Source organism: Dama dama, chromosome 19, assembly GCF_033118175.1.
Source record: "Dama dama isolate Ldn47 chromosome 19, ASM3311817v1, whole genome shotgun sequence".
Classification (NCBI taxonomy): Eukaryota; Metazoa; Chordata; class Mammalia; order Artiodactyla; family Cervidae; genus Dama; species Dama dama.
This window is the reverse complement of record NC_083699.1, coordinates 78,954,682-78,974,739: the sequence shown is the minus strand read 5'-3', so window position 1 is coordinate 78,974,739 and position 20,058 is coordinate 78,954,682. Positions and strand designations below refer to the sequence as shown.

The 20,058-nt window shown below is 40.1% G+C and overlaps 1 protein-coding gene across 6 annotated transcripts in view; it reads right to left on the bottom strand.

Annotated features, from left to right (window-relative positions):
* Nucleotides 1-20,058, bottom strand: part of NEK11 (NIMA related kinase 11) — a 279,485-nt gene that overhangs the window by 185,359 nt on the left and 74,068 nt on the right. For all 6 annotated transcript variants that reach the window (XM_061167582.1, XM_061167584.1, XM_061167587.1 and 3 more), the window contains one exon: nt 13,040-13,158. In XM_061167582.1, the coding sequence (XP_061023565.1) occupies nt 13,040-13,158 (119 nt within the window). The remainder of the gene's footprint in view (nt 1-13,039; nt 13,159-20,058) is intronic.

The window sequence follows — 20,058 nt, the reverse complement described above, 5'->3', positions numbered from 1 at the left end:
CAAGTAAACAAAATCATAAGCTTATCTGTACAGATCTGAACTTTAAGTGGAGGAAAAAATATCTCCCTTTGTATTTTTTAACCATGTGTCTGCTCACTTACATTTGGAATTCAAATATGCTCTATGGCTCTATGGTTTTAAGCCATCCCAACCCAAGAAATTAACATAAAAGTTGGTTCTTTGCTGTTCATAATCTCTTGGGGCATCTGGCAGAAGCAAACGCAAACTGAGTCAGCAGATAATATATAATAAAATTAAACCCCTGAGAATTTCAGATAACTTAATAGGATACAAACTATAAAATGAACGTATTTCAAATGACTAAAACAATAAAGAATAGAAAACATGAAACAGAATACTATCCAAAAAAAAAAAGATAATGCTGATTTGAAAAACAACCCAATAGAATATCGAGGGGAAAAATGTGATCATGACAAAAAAAACTCAAGACTGAGACCTCAGCTTTCAACTATGATGGGATTCCCTGGTGGCTTAGATGGTAAAGCATCTGCCTGCAGTGTGGGAGGCTGGGATTCGATCTCTGAGTCAGGAAGATCCCCTGGAGAAGGAAATGGCAACCCACTCCAGTATTCTTGCCTGGAAAATCCCATGGATGGAGGAGCCTGGTGCGCTACAGTTCCTGAGGTCACAAAGAGTCAGACACGACTGAGCAAGTAACACACACTCTCAACTGTGATGAAGTAAGTTTATACCACACTAAATCACCTACCTTCAACAGTTGTGCAGAGAACACTGCAAAATTTAAACAATGTAAAGTCTGAGTAAGTTTTTAAAACAACTCTCTGAAGATATCAGAGATCAGTCAAGGTGAACAAAGGTAGGCAGCACTTGAGGGGCCAGAACCTAAAAGAAGGGAAATACATGGAGATGAGCAAGCACTTCCCACTGCATGTTCCTCTGGGGCATTGGCAGAAGCAGAGTGTTGTGGCCAGAGTTTGCAACAGTGTCACTGGGTTTGGAAAGCAAAAACCTAGAGCTACAAAGGCAGCCAGGACTCAAGGGGCAAATTCTCCAGAGAAAAGGGAACAAAAGAAAAGTAAGTCTGACATTCTGAATCGGTTTTAACCTGAGGCACTTGCTGAATCCTAAGAAGCTCAGGGGCAAGACATGCAGGAGAAAGTAGCTGCTAAGAGGCAGAGCTTTCAGCAGATTCACAAAGCTGAGTAGGGGTCTAGGTAAATAATTAAAGTCTTCAGCTGAATACTCTGAACACTGGAAATAAAAGCAAATGAAACAGACCAGTCCTCAGAAACCTAGCCTTAACTATCTCAGTCCTAACTGTATTAAGGTGATCTGCAACTACTACCAGCCAGAAAAAAAATCATATCCTCTCGAGAGGAACATAATATCATCCAACATGTCTGCACTATTCTACATGTATCGATTGTCCAGTAGTCCCTCAAAAATGACCAGGTATGCCAAGAGATAAGACCGAATGACCAAAAGCAAACAACAACAAAAAGAAACAAATCCATATGTGATGACCCATCTATTGGAATTGTTGGACATGGATTTTAAAGTAACTATGATATGTTCAAGGAAATAAATGACACAATGAGAGAACTAGATTCTATAAAGAGTTGAATGTCAATTTTAAAATGGAAGTAAATTACCAAAATTAAGAATTCAGTAGATATGTTTGAAAACAGATAAGGCATAGCAAAAAAGAAGATTTAGGAACTGGAATAATGGTTAGTGAAAAATGTAGTTCAAGTATTGAAAAGGCGACCACGTAACTGCCTCCAAAAAGACTTATGCCACCATGCCATGCCTTGCCAGGATGGCTGCTGGCAGTGTCCCTGACCCTGCAGCAGGCCATTGTTGACCCACACCTCTGCCAGAGACTCCAAAAACACTCATAGGACAGGATGAGGGCATATCCTTCTACTACACCATCTTTGGAAAGGTGGAGATTTCTGACAAAATGTGGTCCACTTGAGAATGAAATGGCAAACCATTTCAGCCTTCTTTCCTTGAGAACCCTATGAACAGTATGAAAAGACAAAATGATATGAGACTGAGAGATGAACTTCCTAAGTCAGCAGATGTCCAATATGCTACTGGGGAAGAGCAGAGAAATAGCTACAGAAGGAATGAAGAGGCTGAACCAAAGAGGAAATGACACCCGGTTGTGGATGTATCTGGTGGTAAATGTAAACTCTGATGCTATAAAGAACAATACTGCATAGGACTGGAATGCTAGGTCCATGAATCAATGTAAATTGGAAGTGGTCAACCAAGCCCACTGTCAACCACCCCAAGAGTGAACGTGACAAATTAGGAATCAATGAACTAAAATGGATGGAAATATGCAAATTTAATTCACATGACCATTGCATCTATTACTAAGATATGAGTAATAAGATCTATTACTAAGATATGTCTAAGGCAAGAATCCCTTAGACAAAATGGAGTAGCCCTCTTGTCAACAAAGAGAGTCCAAAATGTAGTACTTGGGTGCAGTCTCAAAAACAACAGAATGATCTTCGTTCATTTCCAAGGCAAACCATTCAGTGTCACAGTAATCCAAGAAATGGCCCAACAACAAATGCCAAGAAGATGAAGTTGAAGAGTTCTATGAAAACCTACAAGACCTTCTGAACTAACACCAAAAAAAGAAGCTCTTTTCATCATAGGGGACTGGAATGCAAGAGTAGGAAGTCAAGAGATATCTGGAGTAACAAGTTGGCCTTGGAGTAAAAAATGAAGCAGGGCAAAGTCTAACAGTTTTGCCAAGAGAATGCACTGGTTATGGCAAACACCCTCTTCCAACAAAACAAGGGAAGACTCTACACATGGACATCACCAGATAATCAATACTGAAAACAGATTGATCATATTCTTTGCAGCCAAAGATGGAGAAGCTCTATACAGTCAGCAAAAACAAGACTGGGAGCTGACTGTGGCTCAGATCATGAACTCTTTAGTGCCCAATTCAGACTTAAATTGTTGAAGAAAGCAGGGAAAACCACTACGCCATTCAGGTATCACCTACAACAAATCCCTTATGATTATACAGTGGAAGTGAGAAATGGATTCAAGGGATTAGATCTATAGACAGAGTGCCTGAAGAACTAGGGCTGGAGATTCATAACATTGTACAGGAGGCAGTGATCAAAATCATCCCCAAGAAAAAGAAATGGAAAAAGGCAAAACGGTTGTCTGAGGAAGACTTACAAATAGCTGAGGAAAAGAAGAGAAGTGAAAAACAAAGGAGAAAAGGAAAGATATGCCCAACTGAATGCAGAGTTCCAAAGAACAGCAAGAAGAGATAAGAAAGCCTTCCTAAGTGAGAAATGTAAAGAAAAAGAGAAAAAAAAAAAAAAAAAACAGAATGGGAAAGACTAGAGATCTCGTCAAGAAAATTAGAGATACCAAGGGAACACTTCACGCAAAGATGGACACAATAAAGGACAGAAACAGCAAGGACCTAACAGAAGCAGAAGATACTAAGAAGAGGTGGCAAGAATACACAGAACTATATAAAAAAGGTCTTAATGACCTAGATGACCATGATGGTATGATCACTCACCTAGCATCAGACATCCTGGAGTGCAAAGTCAAATGGGCCTCAGGAAGCATCACTATAAACAAAGCTAGTGGAGGTGATGGAATTCCAGTTGAGCTCTTTCAGATCCTAAAAGATGATGCTGCTTAAGTGCTGCAGTCAATATGCTAGCGTTTTTGGAAAACTCAGCAGTAGCCACAGAACTGGAAAAGGTCAGTTATCCTTCCAATCTTAAAGAAGGGTAATGCCAAAAAATGTTCAAACCACTGCACAATTGCACTCATTTCACATGCTAGCAAGGTAAGGCTCAAAATCCTCCAAGTTTGGCTTCAGCAGTACTTGAACAAAGAATTTCCAGATGTATAAGCTGCATTTGGAAAAGGCAGAGGAACCAGAGACCAAATTGCCAACATGCAGTGGATCATAGACAAAGTAAGAGAATTCCAGAAAAACATCTACTGCTGCTGAATTGACTATGCTAAAGCCTTTGTTGTCGGTCACAACAAACTGTGGAAAATTCTTCCAAGAGATGGGAATACCAGACTACCTTACCTGCCTCCTGAGAAATCTGTATGCAGCTCAAGAAGCAACAGTTAGAACCCAACATGGAACAATGGACTGGTTCCAAATTGGGGAAGGAGTATGTCAAGGCTGTATATTGTCACCTTGCTTATTTAACTTCTATGCAGAGTTCATCGTGTGAAATGCTGGGCTGGGTGAAGCACAAGCTGGAATCAAGATTGTCAGGAGAAATATCAATGACCTCAGATACGCAAATGACACCACCCTTATGACAGAAAGCGAAGAGGAACTAAAGAGCCTCTTGATGACAGTGAAAAATGAGAGTGAAAAAGTTGGGTTAAAACTCAACGTTCAAAAAACTAACATCATGGCATCTGGTTCCATCACTTCATGGCAAATAGATGGGGAAACAATGGCAACAGTGACAGATTTTATTTTCTTGGGCCCCAAAATCACTGCAGATGGTGACTGCAGCCATGAAAATAAAAGACGCTCGTTCCTTGAAAGAAAAGCTATGACCAACCTAGACAGCATATTAAAAAGCAGAGACATTACTTTGCCAACAAAGGTCCATATTGTCAAGCTATGGTTTTTCCAGTAATCATGTACAGATGTGAGAGTTGGACCATAAAGACCAAGGGTCAAATAAATGATGTTTTCGAACTATGGCGCTGGAGAAGACTCTTGAGAGTCCCTTGGACTGCAAGGCAATCTAACCAATCAATCATAAAGGAAATCAATCCTCAATATTCATTGGAAGGACTGATGCTGAAGCTGAAGCTCCAATACTTTGGCCACCTGATAGTAAGAGCCAACTCACTGGAAAAGACCCTGATGCTGGGAAAGATTGAAGGGAGGAGAAAGGGATGACAGAGGATGAGACTGTTGCATGGCATCACTCTGAGCAAACTCCAGGAGATAGTGAAGGACAGGAAGCCTGGAATGCTGCAGTCCTTGGGGTTGCAGAGAGTCAGACATGAGTTTGCAACTGAAGAACAACAAAATTGAAAAATAATATTGATACTTAGACTAAGCAAGTAGATGATGAGTTTTAGATATAACACATTAACAGCTACCACATATATAAAAATGTAAATAAGAAAATCACCACTGGATATTTTATGAACAAGACAAACATTATGTTAGAAAGCAGTTATGGGCAGTAACTGGCTGGAGCTCTTGTAGCAGAACAGTTATTTCTATGCAACAAACCAGATATCAAGATACTTGATTAAGGTTTTTTTTAGTATAATTTATTGACTTTGTGGTTACAGTAAGCAAAAATGGGTCCAGAAAAAAAAGTCCTGTCATGTGCTTTGTTAGTATCCTTTCCTTTGAAGTATATAGAAATCAAATCCAAGAAATAACAAGGTGACTAGCAATTTAAGCAGTTGATATAAACTCTTTCTTCTAAAGATAGCTCTCAATAGCTCTCCACATATGTCCCTGTCATTTCTATGTTTCATGATCCCCAAGAGATTTAAGTGCCCTGATTAAGACCAGATGACAGTGGTGATCAAATCCATGGTTGAGCTTTTGCCTCCATCTCCCCATCAGGCTATTCTCCATACCCTCAGCCTCCAGGACCACAGCAGAGTGAGGTCTGTGGAGGCAGCTACATCAGGGTTTTCTCAGGACCTGAGCCAGAGTAGGACGATGGAGATGGTATGAACAGTTCAGTCTCATTTCTCCTTAAGTCCTTATCTGAGTAATTTCTGAAAATTTAGCTCCCGCCCTACAGACCTGTGTTTATCTAACAGGGTTTTGGGGTGGCTGCAGATTCTCCTTGCCAAAGGTGCTGGCGCAAGCAATGGCGCTGTGGTGATGCGTGGCCCAGGCAGTCCCTGTTGCTGCTCTGGGCCACATGGCCACTGTCCTAGATACTGGCTTCCTCATCAGTGTCCTGGGCCCCCAGGACCATGATGAACCTCTATGCTGTAAGCCAGGGGTGATGTCAGGTCCTTCTTGAATGCAGCTACAAAGTAGGAGTTGCTGACACCTGGAAATGGAGTGGGGTCTCCTTGGAAAAAGTGATCTAAGGACATCCTCAAGAAGTGGGAGCCAAGAGAAAGCAGGAATCTTCCACAACACCACAGACACAACTTCTCTCTACTTTCCCATCTCTAGACCTGTCTCCATCCCCCATCACATTTACTGACCTGGATTCCCAAGTAGGTCCTCTCCCTAGGAGCCTCACTATGTTAAAAATGAATCCTCACACGATCTTTTGGGAAATAGCCATTTTGGCTTCCCAGGTGGTGCTAGTGGTAGAGAATCTGCCGCTAATACAGGAGACATAGGAGACATAGGTTTTGATCTCTGGGTCAAGATCCCCTGGAGAAGAGCATGGCAACCCACTCCAGTATTCTTGCCTGGAGAATCCCATGGACAGAGGAACCTGGCAGGCTACAGTCTGTAGGGTCGCATAGAGTTGGACACGACTGAAGTGACTTGGTATGCACCAAGCTGGCTGGGGAAAGGTGTGAGCTGCTAGGTGAGGAGGCACTCACCTTAGGGAAGCTGCCCCAGGTTTGTTCTCTCCTCCACTGTGAAAGCACAAACAATGTCAGCAAATGAGCTCTCTTCAGAGAGGCTGCTCTGTACTTCATCTTAGAAAATCTAGGCTAACTGAACAGAATCGCTTCAGTAGAAATGAGCTGGGGCAGGGGCAGGGGGATTATATTGTTTTGGGGTTTCTGTGTTATCTCTGGGGGCACAAAAGGAGAAGCAAGACAATGTCTCTGTCCCCCAAGGACTTCCTTCATGCCCAGTTCTGCTATGGCATCCAGAGAAGATGATATTTCAAAGACTGGCCATTTAATTGAACCAAAGAGAAGAAAGGCTTTGAGTCCCTCATTTACTGGTCCAGCTTACGGAGCATTGCAGGAGTTGGTGACAAGCCTCACAGGAAACAAACACCGTTAACAAACTTAGCTCTGTCTATGTGCCAGAGGTTCAGGCCCAGGGGGAGGAAGGAGTTTTAGTGCTACATTCTCAAGATAGCTTTCAGTGTGAATATTTTCAGCTTTTAATATCATTATTTATAAGTGTGTATGCCATATGCCATAGATTTAGAATATTACAAATGTATAAATAAACCAAATTAAATTAAGCACAGGAAAGCTCCAAAGGAGTAAACAAAATCTTCATTTCTTCTGTAACCTCATTCTTCCTAGTTTTTCCAGGGTCTTCTTTATATCTTCTGCCCCTGCACTGTATTAGTCAGAGTTCTCCAGAGAAACAGAACCAACAGAAGATATAGATATGGATATAGATACAAATGGAGGTTTATGACAAGGAACTGGCTCATGCAAAGATGGAGGCTGAGAAGTCCCAAGATTTGCTGTCGATAGGCTGAAGACCTAGGAAGTTGTTCAGTCGCTAAGTCATGTCCAATTCTTTGCATGGACTGCAGCATTCCAGGCTTCCCTGTCCTTCACCATCTCCCTTGGTTTGCTCAAACTCATGTCCATTGAGTCGGTGATGTCATCCACCCAGCTCATCCTCTGTTGCCCCCTTCTCCTCCTTCCTTGCATCTTTCCCAGGATCAGATGAGTTCAATGAGTCGGCTCTTCATATCAGGTGGCCAAAGTACTGGAGCTTCAGCTTCAGCACCAGTCCTTCCAATGAATATTCAGGGTTGATTTCCCTAGGATTGACTGGTTTGATTTCCTTGCAGCCCAAGAGACTCTCAAGAGTCTTCTCCAACACCACAGTTCAAAAGCATCAGTTCTCAGCCTTCTTTATGGTCCAACTTTCAAATTCATACATGACTACTGGAAAAACTACAGCTTTGAGTATATGGACCTTTGTTGGCCAAGTGATATCTCTGCTTTTTAATATACCATCTAGGTTTGTCCTAGCTTTTCTTCCAAGGAGCAAGTGACTTTTAATTTCATGGCTGCAGTCACTGTCCACAGTGATTTTGGAGCCCAAGAAAATAAAATAGGCCACTGTTTCCATTATTTCCCCATCCACTTGCCATGAAGCGATGGAACCAGATGCCATGATCTTAGTTTTTTGAATGTTGAGTTTTAAGCTAGGTTTTTCACTCTCCTTTCACCTTCATTCAGAAGCTCTTTAGTTCCTCTTCACTTTCTGCCATTAGAGTGGTATCATCTGCTTATTTGAGGCTGTTGATGTTTCTCCTGGCAATCTTGATTCCAGCTTGTGATTCATTCAGCCTAGCATTTCGCATGATGGTGGATTCCAACATCCTCCTATCAATGGTTGTTCAGCAGATAGTTGTGATTTTTATATTCTTGCAGGAGAAAATGAGTATATTTTTTTCTACTCCACCATCTTTTCTGCTTGATGAAGACCGAGGAAAGCTGATCGTATAATTCAGTCCTAGTCTGAGGGCCTGAGATCAGGTGAGTCAATGGACTAAACCCAAGGGCAGAAGATGGGGTGAGACATCCCAGCTCCTCAATGAAGCAGGAAAATGGGGGCAAATTCCTTCTTTCTCTACATTTTGTCTGTTTGGACTTTCAAGGGACTGGATGTGTCCAACCACACTGGAGAGGACAGTCTACAGATTCCACCAACTCAAATGCTAATCCCATCTGGAAATGCCTTACAGACACACCCAGAAGCAATATTTAATCTGGGCACCTCACAGCCCTCTCAAACTGACACATAAAATTAACCATCACATGCACTAAAGTACTTCTCAAGGCACTGGCAAAAGAGGAGTCTAATTCATCTTCTTCTTTGTTCGAAAGTAATCTTCTAAACTTATTTGTTAGCAGGATTTTCAAAATACTTTTGAATATGTGCTCTAGACTGTAAGAGGAAAAGGCTGGAATAATGCTTGTAAATAGATTTTTTATTGGCTATAGTTGAAAGATTTAAGTAGAAGATTGAGGGAAACACTGTGATAGGTTGTATTCTTGTTCCCAAATATTTGCATCTCTTGTGCCTGGCAGTGAGTGTCCCCCTTGGGAGGAAAAGGCACCTCCACTGGACTTGGTCATTTGACTTGCTTGGATCCATGGTATGCAAACAGACCAGGCAAATATCATGTCGGAGCAGAGTCTTAAAGAACCACTGAGTGTTTCCCTTAACTTTCTTGCTTTTCCTCTGCCAACAGAAAGCATGAGCTGCTCCTTCAGTGTAGACAGTGAGACAGGAAGACTCAAAGTGGATCTGCAGCTGCCAAGAGGCAACAAAAGCAAGAACTGACTGTCCTAAGTCACTGAGGTTGGGGTTTTGTGTTAACACAGCATAAGGAAGGAGTTTCAGGGCTATAGCCCCAAGGTAGCTTTGAGTGAACTGTGAATACTCTTAAGCTTCACACATCATTATTCATTAAGTGTCCATGCCATGTGCTAAAAGAATCATTCTTTTCGGTTTAAATTCTTTTTTAATATTTTATTTTAGTCTTTAATTTTTGTCAGTTTGATTACTATGTCTCTTGATGTGTTCCTCCTTGGGTTTATCCTGCCTGAGAGTCTCTGCTTCCTGGGCTTGATTATTTTCTTTCCCAAGTTCGGGAAGTTTTCAGCTATTATCTCTTTAAATATTTTTCAGTTTCCTTTCTCTCTTTCTTCTCCTTCTGGGACCCCTATAATACAAATGTTGGTAGATTTAATGTTGTCCCAGAGGTCTCTTAGGCTGTCTTCATTTTTTTTGTTTTTCATTCGTTTTCTATATTTTGTTCTGTGGCAATGATTTCCACCATTCTGTCCTCCAGGTCATTTGTCTGTCCTTCTGCCTCAGTTATCCTGCTATTGATTCCTTCTAGCATATTATTCATCTCTGTTTGCTCTTTAGTTCTTCTAGGTCTTTGGCAAACATTTCTTGCATCTTCTCCATTGTTTTCCTGAGATCCTGGATCATCTGCACTATCATTATTCTGAATTCTTCAGTTGTTTTTCTGGGGTTTTATGTTATGCCTTCATCTGGGGCATGATTTTCTGCTTTTTCATCCTGATTAACTTTCTGTAATGTGGCATTTTTTCTAGCTGCTGTGGGATTGTGGTTCTTCTTGCTTCTTCTGTCTGCCCTCTGATTTGTCGTTGTTCAGTCGCTCAGTTGTGTCCGACTATTTGCAGCCCAATAGACCTCAGCACACCAGACTTCTCTGTCCTTCACCATCTCCCAGAGCTTGCTCAAACTCATGTCCATCGAGTTGGTGATGCCATCCAACCATCTCATCCACTGTTGCCCTCTTCTACTCCTGCCTCCCATCTTTCCCAGCATCAGGGTCTTTTCCAATGAGTCGGCTCTTTGCATCAGGTGGCCAAAGTACTGGAGCTTCAGCTTCCGCATCAGTCCTTCCAATAAATATTTAGGGTTGATTTCCTTTACAGTTGACTGGTTTGATCTCCTTGCTGTCCAAAGGACTCTCAAGAGTCTTCTCCAGCACCACAGTTTGAAGGCATCAGTTCTTTTTCATTCAGCCTTTTTTATTGTCCAGCTCTCACATCCATACATGACTACTGGAAAAACCATAGCTTTGCCTATATGGATCTTTGTAGGTGAAGTAATGTCTCTGCCCTCTGATGGAGGCAGCTAAGAGGCTTGTGTAAGCTTCCTAATGGGAGGGACTGGTGGTGGGAAAAACTGGATCTTGCTCTGGTGGGCAAGGTCTTGTTCAATAAAGCTTTAATCCAATTATCTGCTGATGGATGGGGTTATACTCCCTCCCTGGTAGTGGCTTGGCCTGAGGTGACCCAGCCCTAGGGTCTGCAGGCTCTTTGGTAGGGCTAATGGCTACCTTCACGAGGGCTTACACCAAAGGGGACCTTCAAGGACTGCTGCTGCCAGTGCCCCCATCCCTGTGGTATGCCCTTGCTGATCCACATCTCCACAGGAGACCCTCCAACACTAGTAGGTAGCTTTGGTTCAGTCTCCTATGGGGTCACTGCTCCTTTCCTCTGGGTCTTGGTGCACACAAGATTTTGTTGTGCCCTCCAAGGCTGGAGTCTCTGTTTCCCCCAGGCCTGTGGAAGTCCTGTAATCAAATCCTACTGACCTTCAAGTTCAGTCCCTTGGTTAGATCCCCAGGCTGTGAAGCCTGACATGGGATTCAGGACCTTCACAACAGTGGGAGGAGTTCTTTGGCATTATTGTTCTCCAGTTTGTGGGTCATCCACCCAGCAGGTAGAGGATTTGATTTTATCATGATTGCACCCTTCCTATCATCTGGCTGTGGCTTCTGTTTGTCTTTGGATGTGGGATATCTTTTTTTGCTGGGTTCCAGCATTCTCCTGTAGATGGCTGTTCAATAGCTAGCTGTGATTTTTGTGATCCTGCAGGAGGAGATGAGTGCATATCCTTCTACTCTGCCATCGTGAACCAGAAGAAGTTAGGCTTTATTTTTTGTTTTATTACTTTATTGTTTAGTCACTAAGTCATGTCCAACTCTTTTGCAACCCCATGGACTGTAGCCCACCAGGCTCCTCTGTCCATGGGATTTCCCAGGCAAGAATGGGTTGTCATTTCCTTCTCCAGGGGATCTTCCTGACTCTTAACACCATTTAATAAGTGAATGAATAAATTTAAGTATAAAATTGAAATTTCTCCATCTGTAGAGAAAAACTTTGCAATAACTGGTTACAATAACATAATGAAAGATGCATCATTTATTATCTGAATCACAAAGTATGGTACTTCAGATCTACATATCTGCAAATACCCAAATATTTAGCTCCATTTAATGACTTTCTTAGAATGCTGAAGGATTCAAAACAAATTTAAATCCTCTCTTTAAAGGATTATTTTAAACTCATTTATTTTAACTATTACTAAGCCAACCCAAAATACATAAAAAATGTTTGGGTTCCTAACCCAAATCAACCAGATTTCACTTTTGTATTTTGTACACTGAACACCAAAGTTGGCATCTTTATAGGTGTTGTTTTCCCTATGTCTAAGTTAACAAATATGCCAAGGAATAGTAGAGAAAATAAAAGGAATACAAATATAACTGTATGTACACATAAGTCTTATATTCAGCAGTTTTGGTAGTTTATTAAAAGATTGTTTCATATTCTTTTATCATTGTCTCTTAGGATAGTTATTCAAAAGATTGTTGTGAATTGTCAATAAGTCAGTGGTTATCTCATCAAGCATGTGTTTCAGAAGATATACAGAATCAGCAGAAGAAGCACCACCAAATAATCAGATTACTTTTCATGCCATCAGAAAGCACAGATGACACATTTAAACTATTTGACATTCATGGATCGCCAGGCCTTGGTGAACCCTACAAACTTCCACTTCTGTTCAAGAAGAATGTTACCACTCCTAAGTTGAAAGCTAACACGGATCCCTCAAAGCATCTATTTCTATTTGTCTATGTATATTCACCTTTCCAAATGCATTCTTCTTATGGGTCTATAAAACATTTAACAACTACAACATCTTGCTTTTGACCTTTAGGAAAAATAGTAAAACATTTAATTAAAAACAAAAACATTTGAGGCCAATATTGCAAAAGCAAATTATAAATAGTTGAACCCATATAGCATACTTTGACCTTCTTTATCAGATACTTCATGTCAAAACTGACTTTTGGTATGAACACTTATATCTTCTGCCTTAATTCCTTAGCTCATGTGAGCACATTTAGATGTGCACTGACATACTCCAAAGTAACCCCACAATCTATCTGCAGCATGCTAGGGTATTCACAGCTCAAGCCTGCTGGAAGATGTAATAAATTCATAGTATGCTAAAGGTACCAGAGAAATGCTTATGGCTCACAGGATAAGATCAGATATAGAGAAATATGTTTAATACAAGTTTCTGTTTTGTATTTAAAGTCAGTGCTATTTTTAGAACAACAAAAAAGGTAATCAAGTAAATCCTCTAGGTATAATCATTCGACAGTTTCTTCATAAAAGAGCATATCATAGATGTCTAAGTATAGTCATTTACCTTTGGACTTGCTTCCTTTTTGTTCTACCTCCCAAATTTCATTTTTCATGTTCAGACATGACTGTGAAAAAAACCCTGTGCCTCAGTAACAAATGAACATACCTTTCATGCATGTAATCAACTCCCAGCAACAGCTGGATAAACCATTCTATTATCTGACTCTCTGGAAAGGTTTTTCCAACTTCTTTATATTCTTGAATTTTACAGTCCAGATCTCGACCCTGAAACAAAATAGTAGATAGATAGATAGATAGATTTTATGTTTCCTTCAGTTATTAATACTATCACTGCAAGACCTCTCAACTTGGCCAAAAGCTGCCAGCCTCTGGAGCCCTCTTCTCAACTAGGCATCCCCTTTGGTCAAGAGACTTGAACAAATGCTAACATATTTCTAACAGCTCAAAGTCACATTCCTAGAATGACCCTAGTCCCCCTTAATGTGCCTGTTTGAGAAAACCCAAGGCTGCCAAAATAAATTGTTCCAGCCACACATTAAGATGGAGCCCCTGTCCCCTACTCGCTGGGGGGGGCAGGAGCCCAACTTCAGTTAAGTGCCAGCTAGCAAAATGAGATGGTTCAGAGGAACCAACTGCCTTCCCACTTTCTGTCATATTTCAGTTCCCTGACTGCTCGGGCCCCTGCCTGCATTGCCTCCTCGGCCTCCACTCCATTGTTGTTCAGTTGCTATGGCATGTCCAACTCTTTGTGACCCTATGGACTGCAGCGTATCAGACTTCCCTGTCCTTCACTATCTCTCAGAGTTTGCTCAAACTCATGCCCATTGAGTAGGTGATGCCATCCAACCACCTCAACATCTCTTTGCTGTCCCCTTCTCCTCCCGCCCTCAATCTTAGGGTAAGCATTAGGGTCTTTTCCAGTGAGTCAGCTCTTTACATCAGGTGACCAAAGTACTGGAGCTTCAGCTTCAGCATCAGTCCTTCCAATGAATATTTAGGGTTGACTGGTTTGATCTCCTTGCAGTCCAAGGGACTCTCAAGAGTCTCCTCCAGAACCACAGTTGAAAAGCATCAGTTCTTCAGTGCTCAGCCTTCTTTATGGCCCAACTCTCAAATTCGTACATGACTACTGGAAAACCACAGCTTTGACTACATGGACCTTCGTCAGCACTGTGGCCACTTTACGCAGACTTTATCCACTCCATTACTCTCCCTTTAAGTTGCCCAGTCACTCTGCACAGCACAGTGGAGATCAGTTCTTTCTACTCCCATCAGTGTTTACTGAAGAAACTCTGTCTCCAGCACTTTAACTATTGGCTAGCTGTGTTTATCTTCATCTCACACCAGAACAAAATTCTTCTAAAGGGTATTAGCTTTCATTATATTACCTAAATATTACCTTAAAATTGTCTTTATTATATTACATTACATATTAATATGTACCCACATAAAACTAGGAATAATTCCCCTTATGCTTAGAATTTTACATAACTATAAAACCCTAACATGCATACAAATTAAAAACAGAGCCAATAAAATTTAAATTAGTGATGTTAATTTAATATAAAGTGATGCTGTTTTGGTGCTTACGTTTGGTGCATATGGTACTGCTGCTGCTGCTGCTGCTAAGTCGATTCAGTCATGTCTGACTCTGTGCGACTCCACAGACGGCAGCCCACCAGGCTCCCTCATCCCTGGGATTCTCTAGGCAAGAACACTGGAGTAGGTTGCCATTTCCTTCTCCAATGCATGAAAGTGAAAAGTGAAAGTGAAGTCGCTCAGTCATGTCCAACTCTTCGAGACCCCATGGACTGCAGGCTACCAGGCTCCCCCGTCCATGGGATTTTCCAGGCAGGAATATCAGAGTGGGTTGCCATTGCCTTCTCTGGCATATGGTACTAGTCCTGGGGTATAGATTCTTTTTGGTTTGGCAAGCCCTGACTACCCAACTTCCAGAGATGGCTTACCTCTCGTCTTCTCTGTTTAACTATAGCAACACTCAGGAATACAGCACCTGCCAACTCCTGAGGGGCCCAAACACATCATTTAAACATTAGCAATCTCTGCTCTACTACTCACTGCTGTTAAGAATAACACTTGGTACCAAAAGCTAATTCTGATCACAAATGACAAACACCTAAAACTGCCTGGCGGTGTCTGATACAAGACTCTTTCTGATTATGCTGATATTAATGTATTTTAACTACTATAGAAAGGAAGACACAAGATGTTAAATTCTCTTAGAGAAACCCCATACCTTATCTGTTTTACCTTAAAACACTGAAAATTAGAAAAAATTCAAGAAGCTTTCCTTTGAAGAAAAGGATGGGTTAAATGTGACTGTGGTCTTCGGAGGATGCCAACAATGCAGGCCCGCAAAAAGAAGAGGTACTTGCTCCCTTCGCAAGGAGCATGAGAAACAAACATTAAGCCACTCAGACTATTCCTGACAGTTATTGTCATAAGATGCAAAGGAAAGGCATTCATCACCAATGAAACAGACAAATTGCTTCTAATTAAACAACACAAGGTTAACTAACTCATGTGTGATGCACTTTTATTTTCTTTCAGGGCAATGTGCAAACATTTGCCTAGCAATTTCTCTCCTTCTACACAGGGCATGACAAGTCATAAATGACATATTAAACAACTCACACCCTCACTCAAACTCAATATCCTGTTGGATTTTCTGGGCCGAGGAGATCAAAGTTTATGGTATGAATTGAGTATTTGACTTTTTGTCAAACAAACCTTTGTTTCCTTCTCATCCTCCAAACCTGCCTTTATATACTCTCTTTTTAATCCTCCTCCTCCTCCTTTTTGTGCTCAGTCATATCTGACTCTTTGTGACCCAACAGACTGTAAGCTCACTAAGCTTCTCTGTCCATGTAATTTCCCAGGCAAGAGTATTGGAGTGGGTTGCCATTTCCTTCTCCAGAAGATCTTCCCAACCCAGGGATCGAACTCCTGTCTCCTGTATTGGCAGGTGGATTCTTATAACCACTACACCACCTAGGAAGCCCCTCTTTTAATCCTAGTGCTTACCAAAATCCCATTGACCATACCAGTCATAGTGTCATAATGTTTCTATAAGCTTCACAAAACATTTTTTGACATTAGATCATTATAGAAAGGTGAATTGAAAACATATATATATATATATTTCCAAACACAGATTTCCTTTTTTATCCAAGAGGACTCTTGTAAAGCTCTCTCACACACAACAAAGAAAAAACTTTATTAAAAAACCAAGATATCCTTTCAATATCCCATTTCGAGTCTCTGAATATGATAAAACACCCCCTTCCTGAATAGCTTCAGATAGGAGTGACAGATAGAAAGCAAAGAAAGTAGGGAGGAGGGAGGAAAAAGAAGGAAGGAAAGAAGGAAGAAAGGAAGGAAGGGAGGGAAGAAGTAAGAGGGAAGGAAGAAAGAAGAGGGAGGGAAGAAAGAAATGAAAAGCTTGTCTTAAATATCAGTGAAGTTGATAGCTTCAAACCAATATTTCTTATTTTAGGAAGTCATATATAAGTACAGTCACCCATACAAAAAATGGCCTTTGTGTATGTATTTTTGCCTGCTTCAAAAATACTGAAATTTAGAGAAATATATCTGCATGTTCAAATAACACTTCTTTTAGGAATTTGTCTCCAAACTGCAACACTGCTTTTCATTTCCTATGATCATTCTAAAACTATATTAGCTAAAGAAATATAAATTTCTACACGTTTGTGTCCGCTTCAGCATTGATCTCCTTGTGAGTCATCCTGGCCACAGAGGAGCACCCTTCCTGGGCGACATTCATTCTTGGTCTATTACCCCCTTAACTCCACCCTCAGGGAGTAAGTGGCTGCTTGTCTATTTCTTGCATTGATGCTATTAAGTGTGTGCACATTTCCTGTAACTAAAGAAATTTAGTTACTAAAATTAGTAACTAAAGAAAGTTAGTTAGTAGTCTGTAACTCAGACTACTGGGGAATAAAAAGATGAGGGTCTTCAATACTAGGCCTCAAAGTGAAATGTCAAAAGAAGGTGTACACAAACACTCTTCTCGGGTAGAGACATAAGAATAACAAATGTACTAGTTTTTAGCATTAAGCAAAGGACATGTTCTACTGACAAGAAAACAGAATGCTAAAAAATCAAATTAATCATAGAGCTGGATCTTATCCTCCTTAAGTTATTCCCCACCCTGAAGTTTTCATTCTGCATGTTTATCTATAAGAAAAGCTATTTGTCTTGTATTTACTTTGTTCTTTAATAAACACTCTGTAGATTTTCTTAGGATTTAATTAAGGTGGTCAAATCACTCACAAATTAAGACACGCAACAAATTTCATACAGAAAGAAAGAAACAATTTTTTGTGAAGTAGTCTGATTTTAATTGAGCAATATGAAAAGCATTTATTTCTTTTGTTAAGCCATCATCGAAGTAAAAATCAAATGTTTTGGATGAAATGTCACACTTTGGTTTCACAAGTTCTTATTACAGTATCTGTAGGCCTGTTCTGTTTCCCTGACTTTGTATTTGAGAAATATTTAATGATGACATTTATTGCTAAAGCAACTCTAATGAGAAGGTTCAAAAAGACTTTAACTTCAACCAATATTAATGCTGTTCTAAGTCTACGCTGCTGACAGAAAATGTTTTCCTTCACTAACGTCATCCCCTTGAAAGTTGCAATAAAAGCCCTGATGTTAAATTCTAAGGTTTCAAAAATCTGTAACCCAAAATATGCCATTTGATGGGTTAATGGTCTAGCCTCCTTCCACCATCCAAGTTAACCAACATGAGATTGAAATGCCAAAACCTTGAAGAAATGAAGAGCAACTCAAATATAGTGTCTGAACTCCATCTTTGATAGCCATTAAAAAGTTTTAAATCTTAAAAGGACTTCATTTAAAAAATTAATCTGTTTTTTTTAAGTCATCAATAGAAGCACTTATATCCAGTTTAAAGGAGGGAGGAGAGCCTTCTCAGAGCCTGAGTACAATGCAACTGCAATGTTCAGAGCATACACAAAGGGCAAAATAATCTCAGAATTTTAGGGCTAGAAGCAGTCTGAAAAATTGTTCTGCCCTACTTCTTCATTTTAAAATGAAAGAGCTGCCCCTGATTAATTTTCTGGGCTGACATCTTAAGATTCAGCTCCCTCACACTCTACATCATTCCCTCACACTCTACATCACTCCCTCACACTCTACATCTCCTTTAAATAATGTTCTGACACATCCTTCCAGTAGACCTCAAAATTTTGCATGTGTCAGACACATCCAAGTAGAGTGTTTAAAATGTTTATTACTGGGCTGTATCAACAGAGGCTCTGCTTTGGTAAATTAGGAGAGGACCAAAGAATTCTGTATTTTTAACAAGCATCCTAAGTGACTTTGGGACAGGTTATAGACCACACTTTAAGAAAATGCGGTTAGATAATAATACAAATGGGCCAAATGTCTCACCTACTAATGGGAACATTTTGTCCAATAGTTTGAAAAATTTCAAAGGCAAAAGATGTATTTGAGAAAGTGAAGGTTGAATAAGATTTTATAATGATATGCTTTCATATCTGTAAATGGAGTTCATAAAAAGTGGGGGAAATGTCAAATCATGTTATGTTCTTAAATGCAAAATAAGAAGACCTAGTTTCTAAATGGTTACTACAGAATACCATGTGGTATCATGCTGTTTATGTCTGACAATATAACTGAGCACTCTTGGGTTTAGTTGTCAATTTTCTTCCAAATCCTTTTAGTGTAAGTTTCTTCCTACTGAGGTAAATGTACATGAATTAGAATAAAATGGTACAACTTACTTTTTCTTAGGAAGTGACATAAAACAATGCTTTAATCTATAAATGTGATGCCAAAGTCCACATACTTTCTACTTGCAAAACCTATCTAGTCTCCTACTGATAGAAAATACAATAATTAATTAAATCATCATTATATTAAGACATATTTGTGTATTCAAATTGATACACATGTATTTCTGTGGCTATGCATATGCATGTATTATATAAATAGAGGTAGATAAAGACACAAAACATAAGTGAGAATAAGCCAAGGGAAGGAGCAGCTTTCATGTGCAACATGATGATCTGGTGAGCACGTGCACTGTGAGATGACTACCACAGTCAAGTTGATTGACACATCCAATATCTCACATGGTTCCTGTGTGCATGTGTGTGTGTGTGTGTGTATACACATGCAGGTGTGTTGAGAGCACTTAAGATCTACTCCCTTGACAAATTTCAGGTGTACACTGCAGTATTGCTAACCATGGTCATGCTGTACATCAGATTCCCCAGAACTTGTTCATCTTGTAAGTTAAAGTGTTATTTTCATATTTTGCATAATTCACAAAGACAGGCTTGATTAGTGTGGCTGTGTTAAAATCTATCTTTAGTTTAGGGCCACCATCTGAAACATGTTTGGTTAGCACTGCTGATATGAACAAGAAAACAATCCAACTATATTAATTCATGTCCAGGTAGAAAGAGATAATTTCATGTTTGGGAAGGTAGGAACCATGAACTATTTGGTTGACTCCATTAAATATTAAGGGAGGAAAAGGAGTAAGCCAAGTAAGAAAAGAAAAGAGCAGCTTTCCCTGTTCCCCTGTGACCCTGCTCCTGCCCTGGATGAAATCCAACATTCCAGACATGAGATTGCCAGAAAATCATTCCACCTCTCCAGAGTCCCATTTCCTCATCTACAAAATATAACTAAGAAATAAGAATCTACTTCTCCTTGAAAAAGAATGGGGGCATGGTTAGAGGACACAGGAGCCAATTTGAAGAAGCCCCACCAGCCAAAGCTGTGCCAAATTAAGAAACAAAATAATAATGACAGCATCGGGCAATAACCCAAAGAATAAAATAAATATCCACGAGTCCATACTGATACAAATAATTGAATAAAGACATCAACGGAAGGGAAGGAACAATCGGATAGCTCTTTCTAACAGAAGAACCCTAATTAGTAAATGTAGAAAGAATGAGGAAAATTCATAATCACAATTAGGCAAACATAACAGTAAAGCAGCTCCAGGCAACTAGCACTAAAAAAAAATGCAAATATCAGGGCATGAAAGTTTGAAAAGAAATAGGATAGAAAGTTGCTCAGGGAACCAGGAGAACAAGATGGGGTAATGTTCATGAATAA